Genomic DNA, 19,306 nt, shown 5'->3' on the forward strand with positions numbered 1-19,306 from the left:
CTCAGACCTTGTGAGCAGGTGAAAAGCGTCGTTTTTGTTGTAGTGTGGGTGCTGCTGCAACCACTTTTTGTGTTGCTTGGCCTTGATGATGGTCTTGGCTTCTTTGAAGGTGGTTCTTATCCAATTTAAGATGCCTGGCTAGATCCGAGATGGTAAAATCAAATTGTTATTGTTAATTTAACACAGGAAGGACAGTGCCTAAATTACAGCTGAAGATCCGTCTCCAGGAGACAAAGCCTTGCTACAGTAGAAGGTCACAGAGATAAATTAATAGCGTTGCCAGCGACACCGGATATATTATTACAGGCATGAAAAACATGCAGAGCTACATCCGTCACGCCCACGATGTTGGCCTTTAACCTACGCAGAATTAGCATGCATTATCAACTCACATGTCTTCCTCCTTGAGGTGGATGTAGAGTTCAGCCTGCAGATTGTTGGGGTTCTCTGCCCTTCCTGCGAACTCCACGTGACGCTTGTTGTGCACAGTCTTCATCCGTGACGTCCACATCGACAGCAGATTCTGACCTGCACGCCAACATTATAGCCATTACATCTTCTTAATGATATACCTTACTGATACTTGCACAGCCTAGTGGTGACCTTTTTTTGTTAACTGCACGAAGGCAAAGTAGATAAATAAATGTCCATAATTATATACGATACTGTTACATGCACAGCCTAGTGGTGACCTTTTTTTGTTAACTGCACGAAGGCAAAGTAGATAAATAAATGTCCATAATTATATACGATACTGTTACATGCACAGCCTAGCGGGTGTGACCTTTTCTCCTGCTGATATGCTGAAGTCACCGAGCCAAACTTCGTTTTTTGAAATTCTTTGTCAGTTTCTGGGAGATATGCAGGAGAAGCGACAGAATGTTTACGTGATGCCATTAATTATTCCCATTGGACCCAGTTCAAATTGTATGCGACTAGGTGCCACAATAAACGCTAGCAGGATTCTGTGACATTCATGTGCAAGAAACAAGAAGAGAACAAAGTGATTATAACAACAGTACCTCCTGGCCTCATGAGCAGGTCCTCTGTTTTGGTCTTCTTTGGTGGCGGAGGTACGGAGACTTTGTCCGTCTTTCGCAGTTCTTGCTTCTCCCTCTCCGTCATCTTCTGGAACCTGCGTACACACAGAACAGGGACACAATCATTGTGATACAGTAGGACCCTCCTTTTAAGATCTACAAAAATATTAAAAAGTAATTTAATGGAAATGTAACCTGTAATGTAAAAGAAAACAAAATTAAAATTTCATTAAAAAAAAAAAAAAGACCAATGAAGAAGGATATGCTCACCGCCCAAAAAGAAAGAAAGAAAAAAAAAAAAAAAAAAAAAAAAAAAAACCAAAGAGGCAAAAAAGATGGGTTGAAGCAGCCTTGCATGCAACTGAGGTCAAAAAAAAAAAAAAAAAAAAAAAAAAAAAAAGATCTACCAAAATATGGAAAAAAATCAGATCTTAAAAGAGGTGGAATCTTAACGGTTATGGACAGAAAATGTGAGAAACCAGGGTCTGGGAGTCTTTAATGGAGGGGTCTTAAAAGGGGGTTCCACTGTACTTCTTTCTCACCTATACCATCGAATAACCCATCTGCATCATGTCCCAATATAGTCATAGATGCCTGAGAGGATTGTTAAGCCCCAAATAGTCTTTGTCAGTCACTTCTCATCTGGCAGGGCGTTAAGCAAACAAACAAACAAACAAAAACTTCTCATCTATTCATCAACACCATCTTTAAGCATACTGTTTTCATTAAATCATCTACCGTATTTGACGGATTACAAGACGCACCGTTTTATAAGCCGCACCCCCGACTTTTAACAAAAAAATTGGGACGAGCCACGTATAGGCCGCGTCACTATATTAGCCGCTGTCGAAAAAAATATAATCAGATCGTGTCAATCAATCAAAACAACCAGGCAAACGAAAGTACGGTATTTGGCGAAATCGGCTCCGAGAATAAACAAGTGAAACAAAGAAGAAAAGTGAAAAAGTTTGAAGAAAAATATCACACACACAATTTGTAACCAACACACACATGTAGTCCCGCCCGGAATAAGCTTTTTTGGGATGATTTACGACTTTTGCGCACATTTCGAGCAGACGAAAACACAACATGGCGGCTCTCGCTCCTCCAACTATCGCGAGACACAAAAAAACGAAATCTCGCGCGCGCGAGATCCTGATACATCCGGTGTTTCTCTGTACGCTATCTTGTCACGACGACTTGTTGACAAACGAAGATTCGCGAAAGAAAGAGAAAAGCGCCGAGTCTTGAGTAGAGAGCTAATAAAGTACCGGTAATCGCTAATCGAGCGAAATGAAAATCCGCGGCGACTTCCATTAGGTGAATGCTATTCAAGTTTAGGTAACGTTTTAGCCGCATCTTTTTATAAGCCGCAATGCGATTTTTTTTGAAAAAAAGTCGCGGCTTGTAGTCCGTCAAATACGGTACTCATAATATAAGAAGACTGAGAGAATCTACTCTAGGTTTTCTTTTGGGGGGGAACCTTGAACAAAAATATATACGGCTTATATGGGATTAAGCAGATATCAAAGATATTTTGAATATTTTAATGCGTAGTTGTGTGTGTGTGCATGCGTGTGCGTGTGCGTGTGTGTGTGTGTGTGCGTGCCTGCGTGTGTGTGCTTGTGTGGAGTAAGATGAGAAAGAGAAAAAATGAGGCAGGAGGAATTTAATTATGATCCAGGTGGGTAGTATGTACCAAACACACACTGTCAATATTCTGATGTGTGTGTGGGGAGGGAGGCCGGGCATGGGGGGGGGGGGGGGGGGGGGGGCGCGCGGGTGGCTGTTGAGGTGGGAAGAGAAGGGGGTGGGGGGGGGGGGGTGTGTGTGTGTGTTGTAAGAGGGGGGTTCCACTACACTCCCCAACATACTTATCAAGCTCTTTCCAGCTCTGTTCCGCTTGACCGCTCTCGTCACAGTCCTCAACGGTTGGCTTCACATCGGCAACTCTGGCGGCGGAGCTGTGAGTTTCCTCCCCTGGTGCGGCCGGCTTCCTGCAGTCCAGCAGGCAGTCCAAGACTTTGACATGCTCCTCCGACGTGTCCGAATATGAGCGCACAAGACTCTCCAGCTCTCCCCATAACTGTCTGTACTGCTCCTCTCTGAAACAGAAAAACATTTACTATTTCACTATCCTCAATTTTCCAAGCTTTATTTTTTTTCTGGTACTAAATTTGCATCATATATATATCTGTCTGGCATTTGTTTACTTATTTTTGATTTAAAACATGTTTGAAGACACCACCATGAGCCATAGGCTTGTTGTTATTTTCATATTTATAAATGTACAGGCAAATCCGGATAAGATGAAATTGAAGGGACCGAATTGTTATTGTGTCCTATCCGAAATTTCGACTTGGTCATAGTACAGTGGAACCCCTCTCTAGCGACCTTGAAAATGTTGACAAAAATCGGTCCTTATGGAGGGGGGTCCTTACAGAGGGAGGGGGCGGAGCCACAAAGAAAGTTAGCTAAGATTTTCTTAAAAAAAGAAAACAGAGAAGTTTGAGTTGCTGACGACCGTTTCCTCAAGCAAACTGCTTCGATTTCATGTTTGACATTGTCGATGGTGTCCACCAGTTCTGGTGCATGTTTCAATGCAAAAAGAGTTAGTTTCTGAGCAAGCATTTCTTTACAGCAGTCCCTGCAATGATGAAGGCCCTCCGAGAAAGAGAGTGAAAAATCGGCCACCGTTCTCAGCATCGCGTATCTGTGTGTAACCTCTTTCATTGACAAGATACTCTTGTTTCCCTGCAGCCTTGACCAGTGAGTCGGTTACCTAATCTGTGAACCCTTCAGTTGTGTTGCTTTGTCAAAAGTTAGACACAGTCAACTAGTTTTGCTCTGAGTGAACAGTGCAGCTGGCCTCAATTAGCCGGTGACACCTCTCTGGCCACAGCACCAAACAGTACATGGCTGGGGGGAGAGAGAGAGAGAGAGAGGGGGGGGGGGGGGTAGCTGGCTAAACTCAGTGGGGTGTCCGGTGTCACTGAAGTCAGCAGGAAGAGCATTGGAGAGAAATAGAGAGGTGTACTCTTCCAAACAATTTCCAAGGAACAGTTGTCAGGGCTTAGGGTAGTCAGTGAGGAAGAGAGAGAGCGGTTTGTGTACAGTCCGACTGAAGAGTGAAAAAGTCACTGCCACAAGATCGGCATGCAGTCAATAAAGCCAGACAAGAAGAATGATTATGACATGCGGCTCTATCTGCTGTTTTTTTTTTATTCAAACTGGTTTTCAACGCTTATTCTCACAAAGCATCTGCACACCTGCCTCTGCCTCTGTGCTGTGTTTGTGTGGCTGCTTTCGTATGATGTCAGCGCATGGTGAGTGCGTTCACTGCCTTGTCACCACTTCCCCACTTTTTTCAGAATGTTTTCTTGGAGTTGGATAATTCTCCTTACTCCTCGCCCCCTCCTTACTCCTCGCCCCCTCCTAACTTCAGTTCATACTTTATTGCGTGCCGACTGACCAGTCGGTGTGGCGTCCGTGTAGAGAAGAAGGGAATAAGGTTACACAATGCGCTAGTGTGAGACGCCAAGTTTCGTGTTTCGAGTTGCTGTAGTAAATATAGAGTAAACTTTGTCTTTGGGACTGACTTTCTGTTGTGTGCTATCCGTCTTTCGACTTACGTAAGAGAAATCCCATTTCGAGCTCAGGGTACTTTGTACACATAGATAAAGAGGGATAATTCCGGACCAGAATTTCTTTGTGTGCTAAGCGAATTTTTGACTTAACCGTTTGTGAGTTAGCTGGATTTGCCTGTACGTACATTTCATGTACAAGTAAATGTAAATAAGACATTTAAACCAAAAACATTCTCTGGCTTACTTTCAACTATTTTTAGATTCTTACCTTATAACAGTCTGTACCTACACTTACAATCAAGAGAAGTTTTGAAAGTAAATGGGAATAGAAATGAGTACATGTTCCAGATTTTAGTCAGTGCAGGTTATAACTGTAAAATCTTTGCAAAATGTTAATATTGAATTTGCTGCCAATTATTTTTATGAGTGTTTACCAGGTAAATCTGAGTGCAAACCATATACATGTACTGCCAGTGTAGACGGGCGCAGTGGCGTGGTGGTAAGACGTCGGCCTCCTCATCGGGAGGTCGTGAGTTCAAATCCCGGTCGCTGCCGCCTGGTGGGTTAAGAGTGGAGATTTTTCCGATCTCCCAGGTCAACTTATGTGCAAACCTGCTTGTGACTTAACCCCCTTCGTGTGTACACGCAAGCACAAGACCAAGTGCGCACGGAAAAGATCCTATAATCCATGTCGGAGTTCGGTGGGTTATAAAAACACGAAAATACCCAGCATGCCTACTCAACGAAAGCGGAGTGAAGCTGACTATGCTCTCAGAGTATAGTTTGGGGAACCCAAATGGGCAAACGAGCTCACACATAACCAGAAAATTCTGGAATGCTAAAGAAGAAAACTGCCAGTGTAAACACATATCAACACACAAGATAAGATGCTGACCATAATTAAAAACTGGCTTAAATCTAATGTACTGTTTATCATAAAAATCTCATTGCACTTTAGAGTCAGTGCGAGAGAGAAAGCTCACTTATCCAGATGAATTTTGTTTATGTGTCTTTGTTTTTGTTTTTTCACTGATTTATTTTACTCTTACGTAATGTTCATACCACAAATACATACCCATACCACAACTTGAACCCCAGATGTCAGTCACATCAAAAATGATACTGTGCATTTGCCCAACTAAAAACAAAACACCTCTAAACTTCACGTACCGGGAACATCATACCCCTAATGATTTAACCGTGAGGGCGTTAAAAAAAAACAAACTTTACGTACCTTTTGGGACCCTTTCCCCTGGAACCCACAGCAGGCACGGGCAGAGGTTCGTTCTTTGACTCCATGGCAACGATGCTGTAGATGACTTTCTTACACTCCAGCACCTCGCTGTCGGACAGCTCCTCCTTCACCATCAGCGCGGGCAGGGGGCTGATACTCTGTCAACACAATGATATCTTTGTTACAAAGCTCGATCCCCACAGATGCTCTACGCCTAGAAGGTCCGCCCAAAAAAACCAGGCGAACATTTAGAAGTACTGTGAGACCATTTAAATAACTTACCATTTAAATAATTTATAATTTACACTGTGAGACTTCAAATAATTTATCATCCTGAAGAAGTCAGCAACTGTCTGAAAAAAATTTGATTACGGTACATGTTTCTATCGGTGGTTCATCCAATATCGCGTTCAACATCATAGTCAAGCAATTCGGCGTTATGGAAGTAAAATTGTACCCACCAGAATGGGAAAATACTTATTTCCCTTAAAAACACACTATAAAATATTTATTTAACAATCCAAAAGTGTCGGATGATCCAGATTTTGCAGAGCAAAACTTTTCTGGTACGAAGGCTTTCGCATACATACGGCTAATGGCTATTTGTTACGCATGCGTATCTCACATTCCCGCAGTGACGGGAAACTGCGGGAAATGGAATTTACCCAAACGGGTTGCTGTTATGTTTTCTTTTTGTGTTGTACTGACTTGAGACCTTCAGAAAAACATAATTTACTCCGCAAATGTGTGTCGATACAGATCCAGAAGAAATGTGCTTATCGTCTTTGAAATCCAGCGTACGTTCTTGCCTATTCTGTACAGAAACTAGCAGATGATTGATTCAGTTCCGATGGTACACATTCTTGTCTATAATATAAATAATTCAGAAAAAAAACTTGTGCACTAAATACACGGTAATAAAGGGACCTGCTCAGTATTTTCATCACTTTTCAAGTTGCAATCATCAGTGCGACGGACGTTGTATTGGAATTTCGGAAGGTCGCAGGTTCGAATTCGGGCCAGGACGGACACGGGTCAACTTTATGTGCAGACCCAGAGACGGAAGCCATGTCCCACCCCCGTGTCACCACAATGGCACGTAAAAGACCTCGGTCTTTCTGCCATAAGTGCAGGTTGAATACACCTAAACATGCAGACACCTGGGTAGCGCGACTCCGTTGCTGCTAGCTTTCCACTGGGAGGAAGCGACCCGAATTTCCCAGCGATGGGACAATAAAGTAATGAAGAAAAAAATGGAAAAAAAATGCAAAATTTTTTTTTTTTCCTTAAGAATGACAGAACAAAGATGTGAACAAACTTTCCATGTGTTCATCCTTTGTGATATTTTTCACCAGGCCAAGTCTGAAATAATGAAGTCGTGCAGCAAAACCTCGTTACTTACAGACACCAAGTTGCCAAGAATGGTCTCTGTGATGACAATAGGCCAGAACCGACTCGCTCTCTCAAGGACATCATATGCTGAAACATAATTCCAAGCATTACAATTATGACGCAAATAGAAAACACATACAAACATTGGCTGGCTTCTGGGGACCCACTGCCGATCTACAGAAGACTGCGGACTTCTTGGCAGCCACCGAACTGAGGATTTAACGGCCATAACATTGAACGCAGAAGAAGAAGAATGGGCGAGTGGCTAACAAATCAAGGAAAATGACTGCAAAGTAATACAGTGTATTTTCAAAATCACGACTGTTCTTTTTTTTTCCAAATCTATACAAGTCATGTTCATCACTATCTAAGCCAGAATGGACGGAATGACACCTTATTTTTCTAGAGTAATTCTTAAGTTCGTTTTCTCTTCGTTGTCGCCTTGCCAGAGGTCAGACTAAAAACATTATCGGCTAGGTTTCATTCATCTCATATTAATTGTTTACTCAATGTTTGCCCACTTATAAAGACCATTGGGTCGATCTACTTGTCTTGTCAAAAATTAAACGTTCCATTAACAAACCATTCTTGTGTTTTTTTTCTTTTTAGGCAGCTACTATGCCCTTACCTATATCATTCCAATTTTTAGAAGAGAATTTACATGCTCAGACCTGTTTACCTAAATTGGAATAGTTGGTGTATTTTCCACAGAGACTTCCTGGTAAGAAAATACACTTATAAATGTATTTTCAAAGTATTGATTGGATTGGATTGGATTGGATAAGATTTACAGTCCAGTGAGGTTACCCTCATGGAAATTCGGGCTGCTTTCTCCCCGGGGAAAACGAGCTGCCATACATACGGCGCTACCCATATTTTTTTTTTCCTGCATGCGTGTATTCATGTTTCCTGAGACTTAATGCCGTGTGAGATGGAATTTTTTTTACTTTATTCCAAGTCCCACGGGTATTTGATGGACATTTTTATCTATGCCTATACAATTTTGCCAGGAAAGACCCTTTTGTCAATCGTGGGATCTTTAACGTGCACACCCCAATGTAGTGTACACGAAGGGACCTCGGTTTTTCGTCTCATCCGAAAGACTAGCACTTGAACCCACCACCTAGGTTAGGAAAGGGGGGAGAAAATTGCGGCCTGACCCAGGCCTGAACACGCAACTTCTCGCTTCCGAGCGCAAGTGCGTTACCACTCGGCCACCCAGTCCCTTTTGAGTGTATATTCTTACCAGGTAAGAGGTGCTTGTTAATCATGTGACCGACGTACATCTGTTAGCAGTGAAATTCCACTACAACGTCCGTCGCAACGATGTTAAAACTGTGAGAATATGACACTGTCCCTGGAAATCGTCATACATGTACTTTCTTATCAACCAGCGTATTTAAGGTATTCTTGGAAACTTGGCGTACAAAATACGGCGAAATCATATGAGTAAACAGGTCTGCATGCTACAAGTCCTTTTCACTAAACATGTTCATCAGCTAGCATTTTGGGGGCTAACATTTATCAGCAAGAAAGTAAAGCAACGAACCTTTTTGAACAGGTTTAGCCTCAGGGTCAGGTAACAGACCGGGAGGGGCTGGTGCCAGCCTGTTTTCCTTCATGAAGTCGCCAAAATCCTGCAACAGTCATACAGACGGAAAGGTCAACAGGATGTGGTCATTGTCAGAGAAAAGTATAACTATTCTTGATGACTAAAAAAATATATTTTGACATCGTCAAGGAATTTGAGCATAACTCGCTCCTTTGACAGTTTCTCAGCTTTTTTAGGAGAAGGCCAAAACTGATTATTTTTATTATGAAATAATGTTTACATTTGTACCTAGTATGGATTAGACAGATACAAGAGTAAAATAAACAATGGCAACTGCACATGAGAGCGTTCAACAACAAAAAGGCCAAAAAGCACTCACGTTACTCGCGTATTAAATCATGTATAGTGTACATTTTTTTTTTTTAGAGAATATTTCTCATGGAGAACGATTTACTTAGTCCCAGGCATAAAAACATCAAAAACACAAAAAATTCCATGACGACGTCGATTTGTTTCAGTTTTGTATATTTTTCTGACAAAGTTGATCAACTCAACCTTTCTTATAAACCTACTGGAAGTGAAAGTCATTTATTTAAAACAAAATCTGTTTAAAACTGCATGACCCCATCCTCTCCACTAACCGACACATTTCTTCCATTGCTAGTCCCACGGAGGGAGGGGGAGAGTCATGTATTACAGACTCAGGAACCTGGACCCATTTAAGACCTCTAAAAGTCTGAGACAATCTGGTCCTAAAAAGGTTCCAAGAGGAAGAACTACAGAAGTTCTGAACAAAGGTCTTAAAAAGGTGGAAGTCTTAAAATGGAGGAAGAACTACAGAAGTTCTGAACAAAGGTCTTAAAAAGGTGGGAGTCTTAAAATGGAGGAAGAACTACAGAAGTTCTGAACAAAGGTCTTAAAAAGGTGGGAGTCTTAAAATGGAGGAAGAACTACAGAAGTTCTGAACAAAGGTCTTAAAAAGGTGGGAGTCTTAAAATGGAGGAAGAACTACAGAAGTTCTGAACAAAGGTCTAGACCGGCACGGTTGGCCTAGTGGTAAGGCGTCCGCCCTGTGATCAGGAGGTCGTGGGTTCGAACCCCGGCCGGGTCATACCTAAGGCTTTAAAATTGGCAATCTAGTGGCTGCTCCGCCTGGCGTCTGGCATTATGGGGTTAGTGCTAGGACTGGTTGGTCCGGTGTCAGAATAATGTGACTGGGTGAGACATGAAGCCTGTGCTGCGACTTCTGTCTTGTGTGTGGCGCACGTTATATGTCAAAGCAGCACCGCCCTGATATGGCCCTTCGTGGTCGGCTGGGCGTTAAGCAAACAAACAAACAACAAGAAGGGCAAAGCCCATACGACTCACATGCTTGACCTTTACATGAGCTTGACCTTCAGCTAAACCTAGCAATGACATCATACACTAAGAACTGCTTTACACATTTTTCCTACCAAAATACATGTGACCTTGACCCAAGGTCAAGGTCATCCAAGGTCATGCAACACAAAGCTGTTAATTCAAGACATAGGAAGTACAATGGTGCTTATTGGCTCTTTCTACCATGAGATATGGTCACTTTTAGTGGTTCACTACCTTATTTTGGTCACATTTCATAAGGGTCAAAGTGACCTTGACCTTGATCATATGTGACCAAATGTGTCTCATGATGGGCGGGGATATAGCTCAGTTGGTAGCGCGCTGGATTTGTATTCAGTTGGCCGCTGTCAGCGTGAGTTCGATCCCAGGTTCGGCGGAAATTTATTTCAGAGTCAACTTTGTGTGCAGACTCTCTTCGGTGTCCGAACCCTCCCCCCGTGTACACTACATTGGGTGTGCACGTTAAAGATCCCACGATTGACAAAAGGGTCTTTCCTGGCAAAATTGCTTAGGCACAGTTAATAATTGTCTACCTATACCCGTGTGACTTGGAATAATAGGCCGCGAAAGGTAAATATGCGCCGAAATGGCTGCAATCTACTGGCCGTATAAAATTTCATCTCACACGGCATCACTGCAGAGCGCCTAGAACTGTACCCACGGAATATGCGCGATATAAGCGTCATTGATTGATTGATTGATGATGAAAGCATAACATGTGCCCCACATAATTTTTAAGTTTGAAACAGTTATCTTCCATAGTTCAGGGTCAAGGTCACTTCAAAATATGTATACAATCCAACTTTGAAGAGCTCCTGTGACCTTGACCTTGAAGCAAGGTAAATCAAACTGGTATCAAAAGATGGGGCTTACTTTGCCCTATATATCATATATAGGTGAGGTATTAAATCTCAAAAACTTCAGAGAAAATGGGAACAAGAAGGGCAAAGCCCATACGACTCACATGCTTGACCTTGACCTTTACATGACCTTGACCTTCAGGGTCAAGGTCAAATAACTAAACCTAGCAATGACATCATACACTAAGAACTGCTTTACACATTTTTCCTACCAAAATACATGTGACCTTGACCCAAGGTCAAGGTCATCCAAGGTCATGCAACACACAGCTGTTAATTCAAGACATAGGAAGTACAATGGTGCTTATTGGCTCTTTCTACCATGAGATATGGTCACTTTTAGTGGTTCACTACCTTATTTTGGTCACATTTCATAAGGGTCAAAGTGACCTTGACCTTGATCATATGTGACCAAATGTGTCTCATGATGAAAGCATAACATGTGCCCCACATAATTTTTTAGTTTGAAACAGTTATCTTCCATAGTTCAGGGTCAAGGTCACTTCAAAATATGTATACAATCCAACTTTGAAGAGCTCCTGTGACCTTGACCTTGAAGCAAGGTAAACCAAACTGGTTCTAAAAGATGGGGCTTACTTTGCCCTATATATCATATGTAGGTGAGGTATTGAATCTCAAAAACTTCAGAGAAAATGGGAAAAATGTGAAAAATAGCTGTTTTTTAGGCAACATTAATGGCCCCTGCGACCTTGACCTTGAAGCAAGGTCAAGATGCTATGTATGTTTTTTGGGGCCTTGTCATCATACACCATCTTGCCAAATTTGGTACTGATAGACTGAATAGTGTCCAAGAAATATCCAACGTTAAAGTTTTCCGGACGGACGACTCGGGTGAGTTACATAGACTCACTTTTGCTTCGCATGTGAGTCAAAAATGTGAAAAATTGCTGTTTTTTAGACAACATTTATGGCCCCTGCGACCTTGACCTTGAAGCAAGGTCAAGATGCTATGTATGTTTTTTGGGGCCTTGTCATCATACACCATTTTGCCAAATGTGGTACTGATAGACTGAATAGTGTCCAAGAAATATCCAACGTTAAAATTTTCCGGACGGACGGACGGACGGACGACTCGGGTGAGTACATAGACTCACTTTTGCTTCGCATGTGTGTCAAAAAGGCGGGAGTCTTAAAATGGAGGAAGAACTACAGAAGTTCTGAACAAAGGTCTTAAAAAGGTGGAAGTCTTAAAATGGAGGAAGAACTACAGAAGTTCTGAACAAAGGTCTTAAAAAGGTGGAAGTCTTAAAATGGAGGAAGAACTACAGAAGTTCTGAACAAAGGTCTTAAAAAGGTGGAAGTCTTAAAATGGAGGAAGAACTACAGAAGTTCTGAACAAAGGTCTTAAAAAGGTGGAAGTCTTAAAATGGAGGAAGAACTACAGAAGATCTGAACAAAGGTCTTAAAAAGGTGGGAGTCTTAAAAAGGTGGGAGTCTTAAAATGGTGGGAGTCTTAAAATGATGGAGGTCCTAATATACGATCTTCAAGGGGGGGTTGTACTGTATTCTATCCTACATAGGTGAGAGAGACACTCGTGAGATAATAATCGTTCAAATCACTTGTGTGTATATCATGTAAATGAGGTCATGTCAAGCAAGTCTGGCAGGGACCTGTTTTTCCACTGCTTATGATGCCAAAGTCACATTATAGAAAAAAAATTGCCCTCGCTAAGTACCCTCAATGAATTTTTAGAACTAACTTTCAGAGTGACGTTTCTTTACTTTGACGTAATAGATTGCACGAGGCTTTAGAAGAGATCGAGGTTCCAAATCTGGTACGACACAGCAAGCCATGTAGTATTCTCTATATCATTAACACTCACAGTGATCCTGTAGTCGGTGACCCTGCCCCCACACCCCTCACTGATGGAAGGGGGGTCCTCCAGGATGGAGCGAGAGGTGGGCAAGATGTGGATGAAGATCTCGCCTCCGTGACTCGCTAGCATGTGGGAGATGACCTTCACCCCTGTCTTACGCGGCTGCTCCAACATCACTGCGCGACCTTGAAAAACAGATGAATTGAAAGGTAACTGAAAGTAGTACGAATCACAGGCAATAGCTCATAAAGCAGGACTTTTTTTTATTTTTTATAGAAACCTAAAAAAACATACCACCATAATTGAATCATTCTGCCTCACCTTGAGATGCTTAAAGGTACTGAACTTGTCAAATCCAGGTGCACGGATCCCCTGGGGCTTTTAGTCATACCTCAGGCAGCTATCCGTTAGAAGAACTACCAAGTTTCCTTGACTTGCACCCAAAGAGTCAAGAACTGTGATTTTTTTACGAATTAATTTCGTACTCGGACCCGGCTGGTCTTGGCCTATTTTTGGATCTAAATTTAGATCAGGTAGATCACCACATGCACATCATGCACAACTGAAAAGACACGTCACTAGCAAACTATGTCAGACGTCATCATGAGTTTGTGTAAAACAAAATGGAGGCCGGAATCACTCAGTTGAATCGAACTCCGACCAAACACCAACGTAATAACTAGGTTAATGTATGCACTCGCGTGAACAAGAAACTGTCGAGCTTCACAGATGTCGTCGTTGGGTAGTTTTGGGTTTGGTTTACTACCATAGGAGGATTTTTGAACTGTAAATGCACTCAGCTGCAACAAAAACGCAAAACGAAGGCTGTGAGCTGCACTGCGCCTTTAAGAATAAACTTTGAAAACAAAATCCGTACTGAAGTAAGACAATAAAATGTCACATCATATTTTCTCTTTTGAGATAACAAAATATAACTGCATTGACTACATTATAGACAATAGGAATGTTACATTATTCTCTTTGGTTTTCATGAGAGACCTGAAATTTCCCTGCACGGGCACACATGCATGCACAAAGGCACACGTAGGTACGCACACACACACGTGCACACACACACACACACACACACACACACACACACACACATGCACACACACACACACACACACACACACACACACACAAACACACACACACACAAACACACACACAAACACGCACACACACACAGACACACACACACACACAGACACAGACACACACAGACACACACACACACACACACACACAGAGGAATATGGCTAACAGACCTGCAAGGAGGAAGTTGGTGAGACAGGAGGATGGCCGACTGTTGACATCCACAGGTGTTATACGATGTGTCCCCGTGCAGTGGTGCAACTCTGCAAATAGACAAAACTCATTTGGAAACATGTTTGTATGTTGTATGATACAGTGGAACCTCCCTTTTAAGACACCCCCCCCCCCTCCCATATTTAAGATTCCCTCCCTTTTAAGACGCTAGTGTTTTCTCAGAGTTTCTGTTCATACATAACCTCTGGAAATGTATCTCCATTATAAATCTCCCTCCTTTTTAAGGCCCGATTTTTGGAGGTCTTGAAAGGTGGGGGGATCTCAGTATCGCTATTCAAATCAAATTCAAAGCCTGGATGTGAACAATTATGACATTAGTCTACTGAACAGAAACACTTTTGATGGAATGTTACATCCATTTTAGTCATTGGAGACATTACAACCAAACTATTAGGATATGATTTTTACATGTACAAAATGTCAAGAAGAGGAAGAAAGGAAGACAAAGATATTCTTAAATAACTTACCAACAACACTTGACTTGGGCGTGCACCACTTGAGAGTAACGGTTGGCGGCAGACCTTCTGGGGAAGGTACAATTACAGTTCCCTCCGGTGGCTCCGCTATATCAAGAATAAACAAGTCACGTGAAGCGATATAAAAACATTTAGTCAAGATCAACACTACAAACCAATCATCGCCGAGACTACATTCAGATAGTCTCGGCTAACCTTACCAAAGACCAGGACGGGTCACGCTCGCCGCCGCGAACCACGCGTCCGTAGTACTTACTGAACCTATTTTCTTTCATTCTGAGCACATTTTTAGAGTAAACATGACATATCTATATATTTTTGAATTTAGGAAAAGACAAGGAATACAATGCAATCAATTTGGTAAATCTGTTTGCGAAAAATCGTTTTTAATGACAACTTTAATGAGCAAACTCATTAATTAATTTTGAAGCCTCCAAGCTGAAATGCAATACCAAAGTCCGGGCTTCGTCGAAGATTACTTGACCAAAATTTCAAACGATTTGGTTGAAAAATGAGAGCGTGCCAGTGCCGCCTCAACTTTCACGAAAAGCCGGATATGACGTCATCAAAGACATTTATCAAAAAAATGAAAAAAACGTCTGGAGATACCATACTCAGGATCTCTCATGTCAAGTTTCATGAAGATCGTTCCAGTAGTTTTCTCTGAATCGCTCTACACACACACACACACACACACACACATACACACACACACACACACACACACACACACAACGACCCTCGTCTCGATTCCCCCCTCTACGTTAAAACATTTAGTCAAAACTTGACTAAATGTAATATAAAACCAAGAAAGGTATGTTATTGGAACATTTAATTATGACAAAACAAAACGTTACAGTCACTGATCTTTGACCCAACGGTCTTGCAAGTGGACGAACACTTATAATACAGACAATAAACTTATCTGAAAAATTGTCCAGAAGCTGGATTGGAAGACACAAGCGAGACTTGCAAACCAGTGTTAATATTGACTGTTTTACTAAACAGAATTACGACGCAAAAAGGTCACAAATCAACACCCACGTTGCATACTTCTTTACGTTCATATAACAATGTTTTGTCTCGTTCTTCTTCCTTTCTGTCTACTATCAAGTGCACTAGTAGCTCACCTTGGTTCTGTCTCATGGCGTCACTGTGCACCACAGAAGCGTGCAGTAACTCCACGTCATAGTTGGCTGATGATTGAGCATTCTGCTCCTCCTACAGCAGAACACAAGCCACAATTAATTACAGAATACAGAATACAGAATACAGTATTTATTGAGCCAAGTGACATTAAAAAAACATTTAAAGCACAAGGAATTTAGCGTAGTGTTGGTAAAATCACGCACACACACACACCCACACACACACTGACACACACACACACACGCCCACACATTCACTGACATACACACCAACACACACACGCCCACACTACAGCAGTCACGATCACACCATCACACGCAGGGCAGACATGAGGTAAGACAAATGACAATCATCTATTAAAAGAAAAGGTACAAAGAGTGGTCTAAGATGCTGGAGGAAGGGTCTACACAGAATACAATTTTATAATCTAATGCATAGTTAGAACTAGCCCATCCCCTTCACCCACCCACTCATGAATGACTAAAATAATGCAGCTAAAAATATAGAAAAAAAATAAAAATCACACATCAAAGTCCCACTCAACCCCCCCCCCCCCCCTACAGTCAATCCTGTCAATAACCACCCCCCGCGGGTTAGGGGGAGTCCCATATTGGTTGGGACGAGAAAGAATTTACCCGATGCTCCCCAGCATGTCGTAAGTGGCGACTAACCGATTCTGTTTCTCCTTTTACCCCTGTTAAGTGTTTCTTGTATAGAATATAGTCAATTTTGTACAGATTTTAGTCAAGCAGTATGTAAGAAATGTCAAGTCCTTTGTACTGGAAACTTGCATTCTCCCAGTAAGGTAATATATTGTACTATGTTGCAAGCCCCTGGAGATTCTGTGGAAGTAGAGACCTAGGTCAAATAAACTCGATGCGAAGCAGGCTCATGTTTTGCCAAACATAATTTCGTGTTTTTGTTTCCATGTTCATTTGTGTACTGCATTTTGTTAAAACTAATGCTGCATCTAACCTCGGGACACGTGCCGCGACATGACTCATATTCTGACTAGCTTTGTTAATTGTTGCACTGATCTCAAGTCGATCACCAAAATGAAAGTGGTTCGCTAGCTCTTCTTAAACTCCCCCAGACACCGCCACTTGACTTAATAGTTTTGCCGATATTTCTGTACAACTTTCGCTTTTTTGGTTGGCATTTCGTCCCCACAGAGATCGGCCCTATATTACCCTTCGGACCAATGTCGATCTCAAAACCGCGGAATCCGACAAATACTTGCTGTGCACATGCGCAGAAAAGGCTGTTTCGGTCAGCCTTGAAATCACAGTCCTGGTGACTACCACAATTTCGACTTCGAATTTCCACGCACGAAAAAGGTTCTCTCGACCGCAATTTCCGGAATTTTCCGTAGATTTCCGTAATACCGGAATTTAGACCCCAAATCCGTAATAATACCGGACAATCCGGGAGGGTAAACAGGTCTGCAGTCACTTTGTTGTTTAGATTTATTAATAAATGAATGTTATTAATACCTTCATGGGAATGCCAGTGACGGTGGTGGAGGCCAGGTCGTAGTGTTTCTGCACCAGGCCGATCATCTTGTGGTACAGGACAGACCCGGACTGGGTGGGGTGCAGCTCACTGATCACTTCTGTAGATACCTGGTGGTCAAGCCACAGTCAAAACACAGTCAGATCGAAAAACAAGAAAGGTAGGTTGTTGGAACGTTTGTTATTGACAAAACAATACATTCACAGACAAACAAGACAGTTAAAGATATCAGATATCTAAATAATAGATATATTAAAGTTAAGGATATCAGATCGACCGGACACTGCATAACATACACATCCGGTCAGTTATTCGCTGCGATTGCTTGTTTTAACCGGTTGACCGCATGTTATTGTAACCAAATTGTATTGCTCGCTGCACGCTAAAGCGGGGAGCAAGTTCTCTTCCACAAGGCTTGGAAATCCTGACAGAGAGTTATTTCCGGAAAACATCTATTCAATCGATCGTATTTCAATTCCATTCAAATGAATTCAATTCAAATGAATTCAATTCAATTCAAATTAATTTAGTTCAAATCAATTCAATAAGACAATATGTTGATAATCCCTGTCTCACCTCCCGTTTAGGTTTGGCAGGTATGTGTGAGGGTTCCTTGACAGGTGTGATGTGCATGAAGATGACCTCTACCTTGTTGATAGGTAGCAACCTGCACACACAATAAACACATCGCACATTTAGTACTGCAAGAAATGAAGGACATGACAATGTATGTTAGTTTGTCTTATAGCTGTGGTATTTTCTTTCATACAAAAAAAATTCAACCTGAAATGGTCATCTGGAGACTGTAACAGAAGACTCTTTGAGCACACATCTTGAAAACAGATCGACACATTCATTTTTCTGTACGTCAACGAGAACACTAAATCTCACTAAAACAGAATTTCTATGACACAAAACTCTTGTGACACAATGGATGCAGGTCCAAATTTATGAAACTGTCAAAGTACGAATGAGGAATTCAAGACCATGTACCATTGACTTGCGTTGAGGGTATATAAGCATTGGATCCTATGGATATGCCAGTATTTTTTCTGAAAACCTACTGTGCTACCTTTTTACATTTAGTCAAGACGAGGGTCGTGGTGTATGTGTATGTGTGTGTGTGTGTGTGTGTGTGTCTGTCTGTGCGTGTGTGTGTGTGTGTGTGTGTGTGTGTGTGGTGTATGTGTATGTGTGTGTGTGTGTGTGTGTGTGTGTCTGTGCGTGTGTGTGTGTGTAGAGCGATTCAGAGTAAACTACTGGACCGATCTTTATGAAATTTTACATGAGAGTTCCTGGGTATGATATCCCCAGACGTTTTTTTCATTTTTTCGATAAATGTCTTTGATGACGTCATATCCGGCTTTTTGTAAAAGTTGAGGCGGCACTGTCACACCCTCATTTTTCAATAAAATTGATTGAAATTTTGGCCAAGCAATCTTCGACGAAGGCCGGACTTTGGTATTGCATTTCAGCTTGGAGGCTTAAAAATTAATTGATGACTTTGGTCATTAAAAATCTGAAAATTGTAATTAAAATTATTTTTTTATACAGCAGTCCCTCTCATGAACGGACACCCTTGGGCCATAGCAAAACTGTCCGTACATTGCAGGTGTCCGGTCACGGGAGGGGTGACCACACCACCCCCTCCCCCATACACTCACAGAGACACACAAACAACAGGATTGAGTCTATGCTAATCACTTCTTGTGGCTACTAAACAATAAACTCCTAATACTTCTTTAAACGTTCTGTAAAAATGATTTGTATGAAAAGTGTTGAAAAGAAGAGATAAAATAAATCCTCAAGGCAGTGAACACACTCACCATGCACTGACATTCGAAAGCAGCCACACAAACACAGCACAGGAGCGTGTGCAGATGCTTTGCAAGAATAAGCTTGAAAACCAGTTTGAATAAATAGCAGCAGATAGAGCTGCATGTCATAATCATGT

General features: G+C 41.8%; 1 protein-coding gene across 2 annotated transcripts in view; it reads right to left on the reverse strand.

The window, feature by feature from the left end:
• Nucleotides 1-19,306, reverse strand: part of LOC138964673 (integrator complex subunit 13-like) — a 114,993-nt gene that overhangs the window by 1,505 nt on the left and 94,182 nt on the right. For both annotated transcript variants that reach the window (XM_070336694.1, XM_070336695.1), the window contains exons 6-17: nucleotides 17,929-18,019; nucleotides 17,334-17,462; nucleotides 15,822-15,912; nucleotides 14,683-14,778; nucleotides 14,155-14,244; nucleotides 12,890-13,068; nucleotides 8,803-8,890; nucleotides 7,264-7,340; nucleotides 5,862-6,019; nucleotides 2,915-3,145; nucleotides 1,023-1,135; nucleotides 393-528 (exon numbers count right to left, since the gene is read on the reverse strand). In XM_070336694.1, the coding sequence (XP_070192795.1) occupies nucleotides 393-528; nucleotides 1,023-1,135; nucleotides 2,915-3,145; nucleotides 5,862-6,019; nucleotides 7,264-7,340; nucleotides 8,803-8,890; nucleotides 12,890-13,068; nucleotides 14,155-14,244; nucleotides 14,683-14,778; nucleotides 15,822-15,912; nucleotides 17,334-17,462; nucleotides 17,929-18,019 (1,479 nt within the window). The remainder of the gene's footprint in view (nucleotides 1-392; nucleotides 529-1,022; nucleotides 1,136-2,914; nucleotides 3,146-5,861; nucleotides 6,020-7,263; nucleotides 7,341-8,802; nucleotides 8,891-12,889; nucleotides 13,069-14,154; nucleotides 14,245-14,682; nucleotides 14,779-15,821; nucleotides 15,913-17,333; nucleotides 17,463-17,928; nucleotides 18,020-19,306) is intronic.

This window comes from Littorina saxatilis, linkage group LG4, assembly GCF_037325665.1.
Source record: "Littorina saxatilis isolate snail1 linkage group LG4, US_GU_Lsax_2.0, whole genome shotgun sequence".
NCBI classification, from domain to species: domain Eukaryota; kingdom Metazoa; phylum Mollusca; class Gastropoda; order Littorinimorpha; family Littorinidae; genus Littorina; species Littorina saxatilis.